At 63.3% G+C, this 15,804-nt stretch overlaps 2 protein-coding genes across 2 annotated transcripts; one reads left to right on the top strand and one right to left on the bottom strand.

Moving 5' to 3' along the window:
• Positions 1-65: 65 nt before the first annotated feature.
• On the bottom strand, positions 66-10,535 carry CHLRE_01g030700v5 (uncharacterized protein). Its single transcript, XM_043058632.1, has 18 exons — positions 10,273-10,535; positions 10,083-10,192; positions 9,861-10,005; positions 7,818-9,776; positions 7,187-7,661; positions 6,313-7,033; positions 5,920-6,034; positions 5,577-5,761; positions 5,196-5,392; positions 4,860-4,999; positions 4,654-4,726; positions 4,377-4,477; positions 4,209-4,258; positions 3,928-3,962; positions 3,757-3,795; positions 3,604-3,613; positions 3,273-3,392; positions 66-3,054 (listed from the first exon to the last, which is right to left on the bottom strand). The coding sequence occupies exons 1-18, from the start codon at positions 10,444-10,446 to the stop codon at positions 2,952-2,954; spliced, it is 4,752 nt and encodes a 1,583-aa protein (XP_042928546.1). The 5' UTR covers positions 10,447-10,535; the 3' UTR covers positions 66-2,951.
• Positions 10,536-10,630: 95 nt separating this feature from the next.
• CHLRE_01g030650v5 (uncharacterized protein) lies at positions 10,631-15,801 on the top strand. Its single transcript, XM_043058631.1, has 12 exons — positions 10,631-11,211; positions 11,416-11,650; positions 11,879-12,008; positions 12,168-12,293; positions 12,507-13,161; positions 13,310-13,397; positions 13,542-13,687; positions 13,910-13,964; positions 14,075-14,127; positions 14,376-14,515; positions 14,755-14,876; positions 15,084-15,801. The coding sequence occupies exons 1-12, from the start codon at positions 11,057-11,059 to the stop codon at positions 15,459-15,461; spliced, it is 2,283 nt and encodes a 760-aa protein (XP_042928545.1). The 5' UTR covers positions 10,631-11,056; the 3' UTR covers positions 15,462-15,801.
• The last annotated feature ends 3 nt before the right edge of the window (positions 15,802-15,804 follow it).

Raw genomic sequence — 15,804 nt, 5'->3', positions numbered from 1 at the left:
ACACTACGGTAATGCGGGGAGAGGTGCAATGCAGCACCCCAATTGACCAGTGTGTCGAGAAGAGGCAACGCAGTGTCTTACAGGTACACTACTAAGTCAAAATACTGGCAAACCCATTCAGGCCATCTGTTGAACCAAACATTGCCACCAAGCTTATAGCGGCCTATCTGGTGTGTGAGGTGATGGAGTCACCACAACGTCAGCCTGGCCAGCAGGCAGCCATTGGGCAAGCACAGCAGTACAAACGCAGATCACACTTGATGGTTGAAGGGAACTTGCATATACACACACACACACACACACACACACACACACACACACACACACACACACACACACACACACACACACACACACACGACACCCTGTGCTCTGTTGTTTTCTTATTCGCTCGTAGGTGAGCATTTCATCGAGGATTGGGCGGGAGCTTGGACTTAGCGGCCAGGAATAGCGACGCGGAGCTAGGAATCGTAAGAGTGCCTGGGCCTCACGGTACCGTGAGCACACGCATGGCAGCATGGGTTTGCACCCTTGAGAGCGTGTGGAACACTTATCCCCCCTCGAGGTTAGAGTTGCGGGGGTTGCGCGATTTCTGGTTGGTAAGACCGGCGGCTCACAGCAGCAGGTATGCGAGGTAACTTCAGGTAACATCCGTAAACCGTCGCTTTGCTGCATCGCATACACTGTCTTTGCGCTATGTTATCCTTGTGCTCTTTAACACACACGACACAGCCGTCAAGTGACCGGTCTACGGAGCAGTGCGTGTCAACGACATGCCAGGTGCGTCAACAATTACTGGCCGAATGGGCGTGTCAAAACTGAGGAAACAATGAAACCTGCCGGCACCTTTCCTGTAGGCATAGGAAGGAGCCCACGCAAAGAGCCCGAACATGCTGGCGTCCTTCCTCAACGGCGCTTCATGTGGCTGCACACGCGCAAACGTGGGTGCGACTGTAAAAACGCGACCCATCTGGCGCAACATACTCAACCAGAAGAAGAAAGCAGCCCTGCACATGTACGAGATGCAGACGTGCCCTGACCAACATCACACTCATCATGCCAATCATCCAGTGTTGCCCTTGTCCTCGTCGCCCTCCACTCCGCATGCTCCGTGCGCTCCCGCACACGCTATACTACTCAAGCACCATAGCCACCCCCACTAATCCACCTCAATTTTCTGTTCACTCCACAGCTTCCCCCACAAACGCAGTGCCTGTCACAATGTCAGTCTCACGGTGCCCCCGAGCCCCTTTCTAGCTTTGAGCTTAGCACAGTGAGTATCACCTATCGAGCTTGCTTACGCTTTTGGCAATGCTGATACCTTCGCATCACTCATAAATCGTGCTGCATACAACAATTTCGATCAGCCTGACTCGCGCAACGCCGAACCCTTTCATTCTGCCCCTCGCATGGCCGGCCAGGGATCTCATCATTCAACCATTCCACTCCGGTACTTTCTGGCCGCAGCTCCGCAACCAAGTATCGCAGTCAAAGCGGCCTATTCTTCCTCCTTCTACCCCAGTCCGTACACTTTATTCGGGTGCCCCTTGCTACGTATCCATTCAAGAACGCATTGCCCCCCACTCACACTCGCCATGCCCCTATTTTATACGATAAATTACCCTCATCTCTTAGATCTCGCGACACCGTGACAATCCGCGATTCCACAGGCACATCATCCGTACAAGCCGAGGACCCCCAGCCCTGGATCAATGCGCCCTCCTTCTGCAACCATACAAGGGTACCGTATCCATGCGCACAACGCGCGCACAAAAGGAGGTCCCGAGGCGCTGCTCTCTTCGCCGTGTCGAGACACGCATCACTGTCCATGCCTCAGGCTTACCTTGACGCGAGCTTGCTGGACCGCCATCGACGCATGGAATCGTCTGATATAAACCCCACATATAAACCCACACTGCAGACCTGTTTATCATATGTAGCGCACAGCAGCGCTTGAAGAAACACGTATACACACCTACAACAGAGCATCACCTGAGATTATCCGGTACAGAGATCATTCTTCTGCAAGGTGCACAAGATTGGACGCACGGTGCAGCAAGGCCCAGCAGCCCTGCCCTTTCCCCTCCTCCCTCCAGGTAAGCATATAATCCCTCACACACATACGCTGCAGCTCGCCCTGTTTTCAAGCCCCCGGAAGCATTCTCTTCATGTGCTGGGCTGGAATTAATGTGCGTCAATCAGTGGAAACTCGATGATGGCGCGCAAGCAGAGAGCGACGGCCATGCAGCACGTGTCTCAAAACCCTGAATATGTAACATCCGGTCGCAAGCAAACTGCGCGCACCTACCGACTGTACCTACTGAATGAAATGACCACAACTCACAACACAGGGCCCCACCAAGGAGCTTAGACTGCAATTCTCACCGCCGGATGCGTGCGTGCAAGCGTACATGCTTGGCCCCAACGGTAGGTCATAAAGCAGGTGGTGAAGCAGGGAATGCGCGAACGCGTCCGAGTCCACACAGCTTCCTGGTGGTGACTATGAGACAACTTGGTGCAGTTGCCTGGCATGTTGCAGTGTCTGATTTAAAGTTCAAAGGAGCGGGCTTCACACACAGTCTGCTTTAATGGCAAGTCCACCACGCGGCACAGCACAGTGCTGGGGCAATGCCACAAACGCAACCGGCAAGCTATCCCAATTCATTTCCGCAGGGATCATGCAGCCTGTACCGCTGGTACCGTGCACGAGACAGCGCCTGACAGTGCATGGGCACCCCACCGCGGGCATAGCATACCGCATAAAGGGCGCGTGACGAGCTGCTGCCTGCATACCAAGGCGGCAACAGCTGCTGTCGGATGCTGACTCCAGCGCTTCCGCCTCGCCGCGTTGCGTCACGTTGCCAACCGCCACAGTCAACGCTTTACTTCTCTTTTTCTCCTCCTCCCACCACCTACTGCCGCTGCTGCTGCTGCCGCTGCCCAGCCGCTGGTTAGTGTTCCAGCTGCTGCAGCATGTTGTTGAGCACCGTGACCAGCTCGTGCGCCTTGGGTCGGCGGTCGGGCAGGTGGCTCCAGCAGGCGGCAGCAAGGCTCCTGTGCAGGAGGCGGGCCGGGACGGGCACAAGTACGAGCAGGGATGAGGCTCGGTGAAAAGCGGGCAGGGTCCCGCGCCCTCAGAGCCATGCGCCTCAGAGCCCCGCGCCCTCAGAGCCCCGCGCCCTCAGAGCTCGCGCCCTCAGCTAGAAGGCTTACATGTGTGCAAGCGGGCAATACGATGCGCGAGTGAGCTACAAGGCAGGCGGAGCGCGCACCTGTACTGCAGCGGCACGTCGTCGTTGAAGGTGGGGCGCTCGCCCTTGTACACTAGGCGAGGGATTTTGTCCGGCTGGACGTGAGGGTACGGCCGTACGCCGCCGCTGAACAACTCCCACCTGTAAAAGAGGAATAGGGCAAGTTTGCATCGCATGCGCAGGAGCAGCTGTTTGCGGTAATCGGCAAAGAACAAGCAATACTTTGCTGCGTAGGATGAGATTGCGCAGTGAAAGCATGTGTTGCGCATATGCCAACTACCGCCTTGCGATCAGTACTACAAGCGGAAGGCCTCCGTAACACCCGGTGCCTTTGCTCGCCGTACACACTCACATGAGAACGCCTGTGAGTTGCAGAAGGAGGAGGGCGGCGAACACAAATAAGCAGATAGTCAGATACTAGGCCGCAAAACACGATGCTGGGCGCGCCCGCTATGCACCCGCTTGGGATCCCGAAACAAGCAACGCGCAGCGTAACTCGACTTACCGAAGCTGAACACGTCGACGGACGCGTCAATCTTGGCCTCTGCAAGCAGACGAGATGGAGTGGACATCGGTAAGTGATGAGTGACAGGCCCGCGGGCGACGACTAGGCACCGCACGGCACCGTTTGTTTGAGTTGAGCCCATGCGCACGGACTACCCAGGCCCCCACTTACTTCCGAGCATTGCCTCGCACGCCATGTGCGTCACACTGCAATTTCGTGGCGAGAGTTACATTCATAATTAATTTAGAAGAAGCGAAGTTGTAGCCAGGCACGTTGCACACAGCAGGCGCGTCGTTACCAAAGGCCGTGGAGACCGGGGAGGGTGGCAACCGGAGCGAGCGGTAACAGAGTTAGGTCTCGCACATGCAATGCATGGCGCTCAAGTCTCCATACACCTTTGCGGCCACCCAACAGCCAGACGGCGCACACATCGGCACACTGTGCACACTTACGTGCCGCAGGCCTGGTCCGCCACTACGTAGCGAGTGCCGTCCTCCGACACCTGCGCAGGCGCGGCATGCGTCCAGTGCTGGTATAAGCCCTGCACGCCCGCAAAAGAAGGCAGAGCCAAAAATGCGCACGCATGCCCCACAACTGCGTCGACCTGTGGCAGTACCTACCTCGGACAGGTGCAGCACGAAGCCAAAGTCCGCCAGCTTGACGGTGAATCCGCGGTAGTCACGCGGATTGGCCCTGAGTAGAAGGTTGGCGGGCTTGATGTCTGCTCGGCGAGGGGATAGATGGAAAGGGAAGAGATGAAAATACGTTTAATGCAGAAGTAACACAAACAGGACAAACCCCAGGGCTAGGGATTTGGCAAGTTTGCAAAGGTGCACACAGATGACTCATTTGCACGACCCGTTCGGTGATTGCGTCATCATTTGCGTAGACACCCACCTCGGTGCACCAGGTGCAAGGAGTGCAGGTGCCTCAGTGCCAGCGCCACGTCCAGCAGCACCATGTACACGCCCTGCAACGGCGCAACAGACGACATCCATGCCCTTGGCCCCTCAATGTGTACAAATCCAATGCACGCAGCAATCGCAAAAGCAGGCAGCAATGCCCACAGGCGCGGTGGATGGCACCCGGGGAGCCGCACGCACCTTCATGTCCACTGCAAGGCCCTGGCGCAGCGAGCCGCCACGCGCCGGCCTTGGGAAGGTACGGGAGACAAGCAGGCTGCCCAGACAGCCGCCATCACACAGCTCAAACACCGCCGCCACGGACGGCACGTGTACCCAGTCTGCAAGGGTCGGTAAAGGCGCTCTCGTCAGTGCTGTTATGCGTGTGCATTTGTCGCATCATGTGATATTATATGATGCCATGCGATGTCATGTGATGTCTCCTGGGTACACACCCGGATACGCTACAGGTGGCAGGCAGCCAACTCAGCATTGACGGCACCTCTGGGCCCGTGCGCCTGCGGGCTGCGTACTCACTCTTGGACTGGCCAGTGGCCGCGGCCTGCTGCGCGGCTGCGCCAGCCGCCGCCAAGAGGGCCTCTTCGGCCGAGCCGGGCTCCGGCACCGGCGCCAGCTGAAAGGTGGCGCCCGGCCCCCCGAAGGGCCCACGGCGCGGGACCAGCATGACGTTGTTGTAGGTCGAGTATATTTGCACGATGTTTGGGTGGCTTAACCTGTTGTTGTAGGCAAACGGGGGTTTGAATGGGTTAGGTCTTATGTAAAAAGGAGAGGGTATGGGTATGGCGGAGTTGAACAGTCCATCCCAAGCCTTTAATTGCAGCGTCGAATATTGTGGATATGACCAGCAAAGCAAGTCAATTTGTGACCAAGAAGGAAATGGCCCAGTTGCATGTGTACCTGGACTGCACCGCCAGTTCCATCGCGTTGCGCAGCATCTCACGCCGCGCGTTTAGCGACGCCTTCTCTGCCGCCACCACAGCCGCGTCGGCGGCCGCGCCCAGCGCAGGCGGGTTGGCAGCCTGTTGCTGTTGCTGTTGCGGCGCGGTCAACGCGGCCGGGTCGACCTTGGAAAGCTCCATCAGCTGTGGGAAGCAAGGGGAACAGGAGCACGTCAGCAGGGGGGTCCGAACATGTGCTCACACAATGCAAGCGCCCATACAAGGTATCGCAGGCCCCGCACAGCATCCGTAGCATGCGTCATTTGTGACGAGCACGTCTTCCACAAGCCGCGCGCGCGCACCTTGACAGCGACGTCCAGTGTGCCCAGCCGGCCACGGAACACGATGCCTCCGCCGCCCTTGCCCAGCACGTCGCCAACCTCCAGCGCATCCAGGTCGTCGGCGTGCGCGGCGCCCCTGTGCGCAGGCGGTGGCGGTGGCGGTGGCGGTGGCGGGGGGTTATAGCTGGGTTGTGTGGGTACGCGAGCAAGCATACCGGTGCAAGAAGAAATGCCCTGATCGCGGGTCTTCAAGAGGCATTGGTACCGGGTGTGCCTACTACTGTACTGGGTGTGTACGGTAAGCACCCAGGATGTGGTGATGTCGAGGGGTCTAGAATGAAAAAGCAGCCGCCAACCCACCGCCGCTAACCATATTTCCCAACTCATGTACATTAGACACATCGCGGCACTCACTGTGTGGCCACCAGCCCCATGTCGGTGTTGATGGTGGCCTGGATGGATGTGACCAGCAGGTCCAGCTGCTGCCGCGCCGTGCCCGCCGGCGCCACGTTCTCCACCGTCAGGATGGAGGCGCTGCACTGCTCCAGCGCCGGCATCAGCAGGGTGGGCAGCGAGCGCAGGCTAGCGTGTCGCGAGCCCAGTCCCGACGGCACCACCGGCGTACCGGGGCCGCCTAAGCTCTGGAACAGGTCGCCGGGGTTGGAGCCCAGCAGCAGACTGATGTTGAGAGCTTCCACGGTGCCGTACGGGCCCAGAGCACCAGCGGCAGCACCACCGCTCCTGCCACCGCCGCCACCCCCACCGAGCGTCGACATGCCGGGCGCGGCGGCGGGGTGCTGATGCACGTGTGCCACCACGTTACTGGAGGAGTGGCTGGGCGTGACGCCGACGCTGCCATGGGTGCTGTTGCCGGCCAGCAGGCGTGCGGCCGCGCGCGCGGCCTCGGGCGCGTTGGGACCTGGCGAGCCAATGGAGTGATGCAGCGACATGCCGGCCAGTGCCAGGCGGGGCGTGAGGCCGCTCGTCGGCTGCTGCTGGCAGCTGCGGTGCGGCAAGCCCAAGGCGCTGACAGCGTTGATGGAGGCGGGAGCGCGACGTGTGAAGCTGGTGCCGGCGCCGGCGCTGCGGCGCGCGGCGATGACGCGCTCCAATGACATGCGGTGCGAGTTGTTGCCTGCGGCGATTAAAGGAGAAAGAACACATGAAAGGATGTCGGTTGCTGTCAGGGCTCACTGGGCGCCACCGCCCAACCCCACATATTGCACCACCCTCCATGTTGCACTTCCCGTATCGCAAGCGCCACATGCCGACATCACATCACACTCACGTTTGCCCATGCCGCCAGCGCTGATGACCTGCTGCTTCAGCAGGCTCTCGCGCGCCGCCGCCGCCGCCACCGCCGCCGCGCCGTCCGTGCCTGGCACCATCGGCGCACCCAAGGACGCGGCCTGCTCCGCCAGCAGCAGCTCCACGTCAGCGGTGCTCAGCTCGTCACCCGCGTCACTCAGCAGCTCGCCACCGGCGCCCTCGGCCGTGATGGTGGTGGGCTCCAAGGTGGCGGTGCCGCCCATGCCCAGCGCGGCGGCGAGGTCGCCGCCGCCGCCCGTGGACATGAGCGCGGCGGACAGGGACGGCAGCGCCAACGCCAACTGCGACAGCGGCTGCTGGCCGGGCGTGCCCAGACCGCTGCAGCTGGGCGTGCGTACGACCGCGTAGGAGCCGGGGCTGGCGGTGCATAGGGTGCCGTACTCGGGCGCGATGGAGCTGTCGCGCAGCTTGGCGCGAAGGATGGGCGCAAGCACCTGCGCCAAGGAGCAACAGGTGCGTTACGGCATGGGAGGTACCGTGTACCAGTCCAGCCGGGGCCAAACGGGACCGTGTGCTGTGTGTGTGTTGCAGGGTGCCCCAGCCAGGCCACGCGGCAGCACCTACACCGCCCGGTCCGGGCCGCTCCTCACCTGGTCTACCAGTTGCTGTGCGCTGGCCCGCACCGCCTCCAACAGCGGCAGCGGCAGCCGCCGCGCGAAGCACACGTACAGGCCCAGCGCTGCGCCGTTGTCCAGCGGCGCCGTCAGCACCAGTAGCGACTGAGGCGAGGAGGGCGGCGGCGTGAGGCCCACCAGCTGGCCGTTGCCACTGGCCGCAGCAGTTGTGGTGCCGCCGCCGCCGGCACCTGGCGACAACGGTGCGGCATCGGCGTTGGGGTCGCTCACAACGGGCGCCACTGTCGAGTGCGCGCCGGGAATGGTGGCTGTGCCGCTGCTGGTGGCTGGGCGCCGCAGACCCATCAGCATCACAATGTCGGCCGACGGCGCATGCACGTTCTGCACGAACAGCTGCGTGTCCTCCACCACAGCCAGGGACGGGCTGCCACTGCCGCTGTTGGTCAAGCCCGGGGCACCAACGGCCGGAACCGGCGACGGCGTGCCGTTGGTGGCAGAAGCAGTCCCGCCCGAAGGCCGGCCCGCCACCGAAACCGTCAACTCCTGCGTAGCCGATGGACTGGTTTTGGACTGCCGCCGAGGCGGCGCCGCCTCAGCCACCTGCGCCAGCACCGCCGCCAGCAGCGTGCGCTGCAGCGGGAAGGCGCGCGCGTTGAGGCCGCCAGCCGCGGCGCCACCGGGCGCGCCGCCGTTGCCGCCCCCGCCCGCCGCGAGCTCCGCCTGGCTGAGCGGGATGACCACAGACCTGGAGCCCGGGCCCTGCCCATTTACAAAGTGCGCGGTCATGGAGGACGTGCGCGGCAGGGAGCCGCCCGCCTCCGTGGGCGCCCCCACCGCCAGCGGTGTGCCGGGCCGCGGCATGCACATGGGGCTGGCGCCGCCGCCGCCGGTGCTACTACAGGCAAGGTCAAGCGACAGCCGCAGGCTGCGCATGTGCGGTGGCGGCGCAGGGCCGGCCTCGCCGATGCCCATGCCAACGCCACTGACATCCCGCGCACGCGCCCCCACTGCGGTCACCGGCCACTGTCCCGCTGACTGTCCGGAAGCAACGCGCAGCCGGCGGCGCGAACTGCACAGGCTCGGCGTCCCGACCCCCTCCTGCGTGGTCTGTATCCCCACACGGCTGCTCGGGCCCCTGCATACGCGGTCGGCCTGGCCGCTGGCCGTGCGTTCGCCGGTGGTGTGCACGTCCTGAGCCGCTCCGTGCGCGTTGGCGCCGTGTGCGCCGGCCTGGCCCGGCTGCCGCAGCAGCAGCAGCCCAAGCTGGCCGTGTCGCGCCGGCTGCAGGTTCGGCAGTGACTGAGGATTCGGCTGCGACTGAGGACAAGGTAATGCCCCCGGTGGCACGAGCGCCAGACAGGCGTGCGAGTCGAGCACGAAGCGCCGGCGCACGTGCGCAGAGAGCGCGCCCACCACTTCCGAGCCCAGCTCCTGCACGCTGACCGCATCGCCAATGCGTGCGAGTGCACCCGCCAGCCAACCCACTTCGCCCGCCTCCGCCCCCAGTAGGCACATGGAGCAGGCGAAGCCCAGCGACTGCAGGGCATGCTTGTCGGTCAGCAGGCTGGGCCGAGCCGCCGGCCTGCTGGCGCCTCCAGACGGAGCCGCAGGTGGGGGTGCTTGAGCACCAGGGATGCTGGAGCAGGCAGTCGTGTTTGTCAGAGTGCTGGCGGAGTGAAGCTGAATGGTGGTGGCGCTGCTGGCATTGGCCATGAAGGCCTCCGGGCCGCAGGGCGCCGAGCTAGCAGCCGAGTGCGCCGCCTCCTCCAGCCAGAGCGCGCCGGCAAGCCTCGTGCCGTGCATCAACGGCACGGCCGCCACGCGCGTCGTCACGCGCAGGCAGGAGGCGCTGGCTACGTTCTGTGCCGGCGCGTGCGTCGGCGTTGCAGAGGGCACCGGGTCGCCGGGACTGGCGTTCCGTCCGCGCGGCATCGAGCTGACATAGGGTACGCTCCGCTCGATGGTAACAGGCATCTGCAGCCATGACAACCGGTCACCACGGCATTTTAACGGTTGAAACCATCGCATGTCATAAATGTCAGGGCCTCGTAGTCTTACCTTGGAGGCGACCATTTGCACAAGGACTTGTCGCATGGCGGGGTCAGGGCACTGCGCCAGGTAACGTCCGTCTGGCGCATCAGCAACTATTTTCCTAATAAGCACAAGTGTGTCCTCAGGCTCATCTGTTGGCACTGCATACAACCTGCGCGGAGCATGGCCGTTATGTTCGACTTTACGTAGCAGCAGCGCTCTTTGCATGCCAGTTGCAATAACACGTACTCTGCGATTGCGATGGGCGCGGACGCGACTAATATCTCCAGGCATTTGGTCGCACGGTCGACGACATTGCCTGCCACTCCCGATAATGCAGCAAGCGGCACCAGCGGTATCTGCAATAATAGCAAGTAGTTGCAGTTATGCATGGAGGCCTTAAGGCGCTCAAGCCAGGGAGACAAAAGACTGGGCACACCTCCGGAAAATTGTCCGCGTCGCTCCCGGCGAAGTGCAGCGCTGGGGGCGCCGGCGCCTTAGTTGGCAGGAGAAGCTGGTGCTCAACAACTACGACAGGCTCTGGTGCGGGTGCAGGCTTGGGTGGGGACCGACCTGGCTGAGCCCCTCCAGCGAAACAGCACAGAAGGCCCATAGTTATCGATTAAACCATCTCTATAACCTGTACTGGTCACGGTGCTCTTGCGCGCTATATAATCTGCGGAATACTCCTTCGGCGACTCCTGAGCGACCAATCTGTCGTGGCACATCAAATTCGGTGTCTGGTGGAGCGCGAGCTGTGCCTGGACACCAGCAGAAACTGATATTTTCTTTCCTTTGATTAGTATGCGGCATAGCGCGTGCATTAAACGTGCCTATTGGCAGGGGCGACCTGCGCCTTGAGACCTGAGTCTAGCCCGGGCCGGGCCGGGGCAGGTGCAGAAGGTGGCGCCCATGAAACATACATATAAATGAAGAGCCTCACAGCGACACACCCACTGAGACGTACAGGTCTCCGCACGGCCCCCTTGCGCGCCACATGGTCGCCATTCGGCGCACTGCACACCAAATTCATTGTCATTAAGAGCAGCTGTATTAGCAACAGCGGGGCCCGGCCAGTGGCGCGCCGAGCCTCAATGGGGCGGTTACGTGCACACGCTTGCGAGGCCGGTGCTGTGACTGCAGCCGGCAATGCAGGCCTTAGCTCCAGCCCCGGTCCTAGCAGCCCCGTCCGATCACTTGGATTGTGGTGGGTGCGACGAGACATGCGGTTGGATGACAACGAGGCACTCACCAGCGCCGTACGGCACGCCGACGCAACCCTGGCGGTTCATATTCTGGATCCGCGGGACCTGCTGCCCAGGCGGCCCCGCTCCGAAGGCGGACTGGGCGTGCCCAAGCTAGGACCGCCACGTGCCAAGTAAGCACGTGCATCGGCGGTCATACAGCTACCCCAGGAGGGGCTGGTGCTCGTGACGGTGTTGCCCTTGCAGCTGCCTGCTGCGGCTAACGTCAGCGGCGGTCTGGTGCAGGGTGTTTCGCAACTCATGCTAGCATGCAACACCGCGTATGTGATAGCCTCTCGCGCCTGCAAGACAGTCTTCCAACCCGTTCTTTGTGTCAGGTTCATGTTGGAAGGGCTGAATGAGCTGCGCCGGCAGCTGCAGGAGCTTGGGCGGGCGTCAGGGGCCCAAGCCCTGGCACCGGCGGGGCCACCAGGCCCGTCAACGGGCCCTGCCGGCGCCGCCCGGGCGGAGGCGGAGCTCAGCAGCGAGTGCGGCGGGCTGGTGGTGCGGTACGGCAGGACCGAGCAGGTGCTGCCGCGGCTGCTTGGCCAGGTGCTTGAGGCGCACCCGGAGGTGAGGCCGTCGCAAGGACTGCTGAGGTCGGAGGTCGGGCGCCAAGGAGCTGTGGGTGGGTGGGTGGGTGGGTGGGTGGGTGGGTGGGTGGGTGGGTGGGTAGATGGGGTGGCGCACAGGCCGTGGGCCCGGGTGCTCGTAATGCGGGGTGCACGCGGTGGCATATACGCGCGTACGCTGTTGGTGCGGGTCTCATCCTGCGGCTTTGCCTGCTCCCTCGCTGTGCAGCTGCGGCACGTGTCACTGCATTACCACATGGAGCCCCTGCTGGAGCCGGAGCAGGGCACAGGGGCAGGGGCGGCGGAGGACCGCGAGGCGGCCGTGCAGCGCACCGTGACGGCCTGGGCCACAAAGCAAGGTGCGTGCGTTCGCCGTTCCGCAGGCATCGTGACGGGATGAGATGTGAGCATTGTGCGTGTGCCACGGCGCCCTGCCACGAGCAAGCGGCATCCCGTAAGCCTTCGTGACGCCGGCTCCGGCACACGGGATGTCGCTTCCTGCTGGTGTGTGCTGCAAGGCGTGGGCTGCTCCGTGCACCCCCACTGGGACAAGACGCTGTACCACCCCGACGACCTGCCGTACGGCTTGTACGGCACCGGCAAGGCGGCCGGCGGAAGTGGCGGTGGTGGAGGTGGAAAGACAGGTACGGCGGTGCAGCTCGGTTCGCAAGTGAGCGTGCTGCTCTCGTGCAGGCGGGCGTTTCCATAGTTGGCGTGTCTTTGCGTCCGGCTTTAGGTTAGCTGCTTCGGCGCCACATGATGACACGAAGCTAGTTCGCACACATGCATTGATGGGCTCCGCTATGGGCCCCGCTATCCAGCAAGTTGTCACGTCCACGCACCGCAAAAAACAACAGGGCAGCAGCGGGCCAAGCAGCAGCAGGAGCGACAGGAGCGGCATTTCACACAGCCCGCCAACCGCGACGCACAGCGCTACCGCACGCTGCCACCCGTTATGACGGACTTCCGCCGCACCACCCAGTCTGCCTGCGACGTGCGCGCCTGCCTGCCGCCGCCCGCCATGCTGCCGCTGCCACCGGGGCCCTGGCGCCAGGCTGCTGCGGCGGCCGCCACGGCTGGTGGTGCCAGTGCCGCCGAGGCGGTAGCTCCGGCCATGGATTCGCTGTGGGGTGAGATCCCGGGTTCCGTGACGGCGCTGTACGAGGCGGCGGGGCCCGAGGCTGTTGCCGCGCTGGCCCGGCTGCAAGAGCTGGTCGGACTGGACTACAGCCGGCTGTACCCCGGCAACCCGGCTGCTACAGCCACTGACGGCACGGCTGCTACAGCCACCGGCGGTACGGCTGCTGCGGCGGCGGCGGCTGCCTCGGACCCGCGCTCCGCCTTCCCGTTCCGCGCCGGCAGCGGCGAGGCGCTGCGCCGTCTGCGGTACTACGTGTGGGGCAGTGCGGACTATGACCCTGAGGCGGGCGCGCTGGCGCTGCCGGAAGGTCAGCAGCAGCTGCAGCAGCCCCTGGCCTCTCTGCCGTCCCTGCTGTACTTCACCAACACCAGGTGGGCGGAATGCGGCAGTACGGGCAGCTGTACGATACGGGCGGCCTGGAGCGCGCTGGCGTCAAGCGCGTCCTAGTGTTGGCCCCCGTGCGATTCGCTCCTTGTTGATGGGGCGCTGACGCAGCGCGCGCTCCGGTGTCCTTCACAGAGCTCAGGCAGTGGGTGTGGACAGCAGTACCAAGCTGTCGCCCTTCTGCGCACTGGGCTGCATCACGCCGCGCCGCATCTACCAGGAGGTGCGGCCCCGGGCGCAGGAAGGGCGGGCTAGCTGCGGATTAAGCATGTGTTCGATGTAGAGTATCGACAAGGCAGCTTGGGGCTGGGTCGCTTGTGTGATGTTCTCGTTGTCCACTGGCTGTAGACCTTGGGTGCCCCTGTAGGTTGAGGCGGTGCGGGTGGCCGCCAAGGCCGCGGCGGTGCCTTGCAGTGTGGGAGCCGAGGCTGGAGGAGGCGGCGGCGGCGGTGCAGCCCACCTGCTGCCGGCACCCGCCGAGTGCGACTGGCTAGCCATGCACCTGTGCATCCGGTGAGTTGTTCACGTGCAGCGTGTATGGAAAGGACTTGGCGGCAGTGGGTGGCAGCACTTGTGCGGAGCTGTCTGTGGCGGGTTTCCAATTACAGCATGTGTCAGCGGTAGGACGTACGACCGGCGCGCTAGCTCGTAGCATACCTCGACAGCCAGTGCGCGCCTCTCCCCACCTCTACCACCACCACCACCACCGCATGCCTCCTCTCATTCCACTGGCAGGGACTTTTGGACTTACACGGTCCTGAAGGAGGGCCTTGCAACTCTGGATGAACGAGTAAGTTAGGGGAAGGGTGAAGCCCTGCAGGGGCCTGCCAGGCCTGCTGTACACGCACACGCACACCATCCAGCTCGTGCGAAGCGCTTGACCGCCCCCATCTCATGCAGGGCATCGTGGGCCAGCCGGTCAGCTGGCGGAGAGACCCCGAGGTCCTGGCAAGGTGGGAGCCCTCCTGCACTACCGTATGTACGTTGGCCTTGCATGCCTTGGCCTCAAGTCCAATCGCAGCCTCTCGGCCTGCTCCATCGGCTGCCCCAAGTGTTGCACCCGCCGTGGCACGCAAAGCGCTCTCTCCGTGCATCTCTGAGTCTAGCCCTGCATGCTGACACCACAACGGCCTTGATCCCTCTCCTTTGCCCTGTACCACACGTGTTGCTTGGCGTCACCCGCACGTGGCTGCACCCTCAGGTGGTGCTCGGGGCGCACGGGCCTGCCGTTCGTGGACGCCAACATGCGCGAGCTGGCGGCCACCGGCTGGATGTCCAACCGCGGGCGGCAGAACGTGGCCAGCCTGCTCGCCAAGGACCTGCAGCAGGACTGGCGCTGGGGTAAGCAAGAACGTAGCCGCATGCCACAGGTTCCTTCAGGTCCCGTGAGTGTTCATGGAAGGCAACCCTGTTGCATCTCGTGCGGGGTTGCATCGTCGGATGCCACCGTGCCTGTAAGGGTGGCTCCTGGAGGAGGACAACAATATTGGCATGGTGCACGATGGGTGCGAATGTGCAGCAGGTTGCCCAGCTGTCCCACACACGACGTGGCGTTGACCCTTCTCCCACGGCAACAACAGGTGCCGAGCTATTCGAGTGCCTGCTGCTGGACTCAGACGTGGCGGTCAACTACTGCAACTGGAACTACTTCGCGGGCGTTGGCAACGACCCGCGCAACCGCCGCTTCAAGACCGTCACCCAGGTGAGGCTGCTCCTCGCCCCAGCACACGCGCTCCCTGCGTCGCCGGCTCAAACCCGCCGCCCCTGCGGCCTGCTGCCTGTCGTCCAAGGCCCTGCCTGTTGGCGTGTTCTGCTGCGCACCCGCCACCACGCTGGCGGTTCAGCGACTAGCACAACAAGATGCGGGTCTGCCGTGCTAACCCCCCGTCCTCAACTTCTGCGCTCACAGGGTATGCAGTACGATGAAGACGCCGTGCTGGCGGCCACGTGGCTGCCCGAGCTGGCACACCTGCCGCCGCGGCTGCGGCACGCGCCCTGGTCCAACGACCTCTTGCCCGCCGAGCAGGAGTTGGCGGCGGCGGCAACGGCGGCGTCAGCGGCTTTTTCGGCCGGCGCTACTGCACACAATGCTGGCGCTGGCATGCCGACTGTGGGGCTGGGTGGTGAGGTGCCTGGGCCGATGGGGGCGGCGGCGGCGGCCTTTGGTGTGGTGTTGGGTCGGGACTATCCGCTGCCAATCGTGGACCCGGTGGAGCAGACAGGCACGCTGCCGGCGGAGGAGAAGGCGCGCAAGGCAGCCAAAGCCCGGGGCAAGGTGAAGCTCTAATAGGACTTGTGAGGTGCCATATGTCTTTGCTGACGTGACAAGAAGTGCCGGGGTCCGGACAGGGAGGTGGTGGGCCGGAGGAGGGTCCCAACTTTTTCATCAGTGTTATAGGGCGTTGCATTCGCATTCACTAGCAAGCACTTCGTTAACAGGGCGTGCCTCTGTTTGTGCGTGTGTGTGTGCGCGCGCGCGTGTGTGTGTGTGTGTGTGTGTGTGTGTGTGTGTGTGTGTGTGTGTGTGTGTGTGTGTGTGTGTGTGTGTGTGTGTGCACACGGGAGGCAGCAGGCGGGGTGATCGTCCATGATCGCTGACAGAGGCCATGTACCTGATGTTGGTCCGAGTG

The sequence above is a fragment of the Chlamydomonas reinhardtii genome, chromosome 1 (assembly GCF_000002595.2).
Source record: "Chlamydomonas reinhardtii strain CC-503 cw92 mt+ chromosome 1, whole genome shotgun sequence".
Lineage (NCBI taxonomy): Eukaryota > Viridiplantae > Chlorophyta > Chlorophyceae > Chlamydomonadales > Chlamydomonadaceae > Chlamydomonas > Chlamydomonas reinhardtii.
This window is presented reverse-complemented; position numbering and strand designations above follow the sequence as displayed.

Excerpts from the sequence above, each read along its gene's own strand:
- CHLRE_01g030700v5 (XM_043058632.1), bottom strand. The coding sequence starts at position 10,446 with ATGGGCCTTCTGTGCTGTTTCGCTGGAGGGGCTCAGCCAGGTCGGTCC. Across the intron at positions 10,006-10,082 it reads GCGCCCATCGCAATCGCAGA|GTTGTATGCAGTGCCAACAG; the intron begins GTACGTGTTATT and ends TGCTCCGCGCAG. Across the intron at positions 4,478-4,653 it reads CTTGCACCTGGTGCACCGAG|ACATCAAGCCCGCCAACCTT; the intron begins GTGGGTGTCTAC and ends CTCGCCGAGCAG.
- CHLRE_01g030650v5 (XM_043058631.1), top strand. The coding sequence starts at position 11,057 with ATGCGGTTGGATGACAACGAGGCACTCACCAGCGCCGTACGGCACGCC. Across the intron at positions 11,212-11,415 it reads CTAGGACCGCCACGTGCCAA|GTTCATGTTGGAAGGGCTGA; the intron begins GTAAGCACGTGC and ends TCTTTGTGTCAG. Across the intron at positions 14,128-14,375 it reads GACCCCGAGGTCCTGGCAAG|GTGGTGCTCGGGGCGCACGG; the intron begins GTGGGAGCCCTC and ends CTGCACCCTCAG.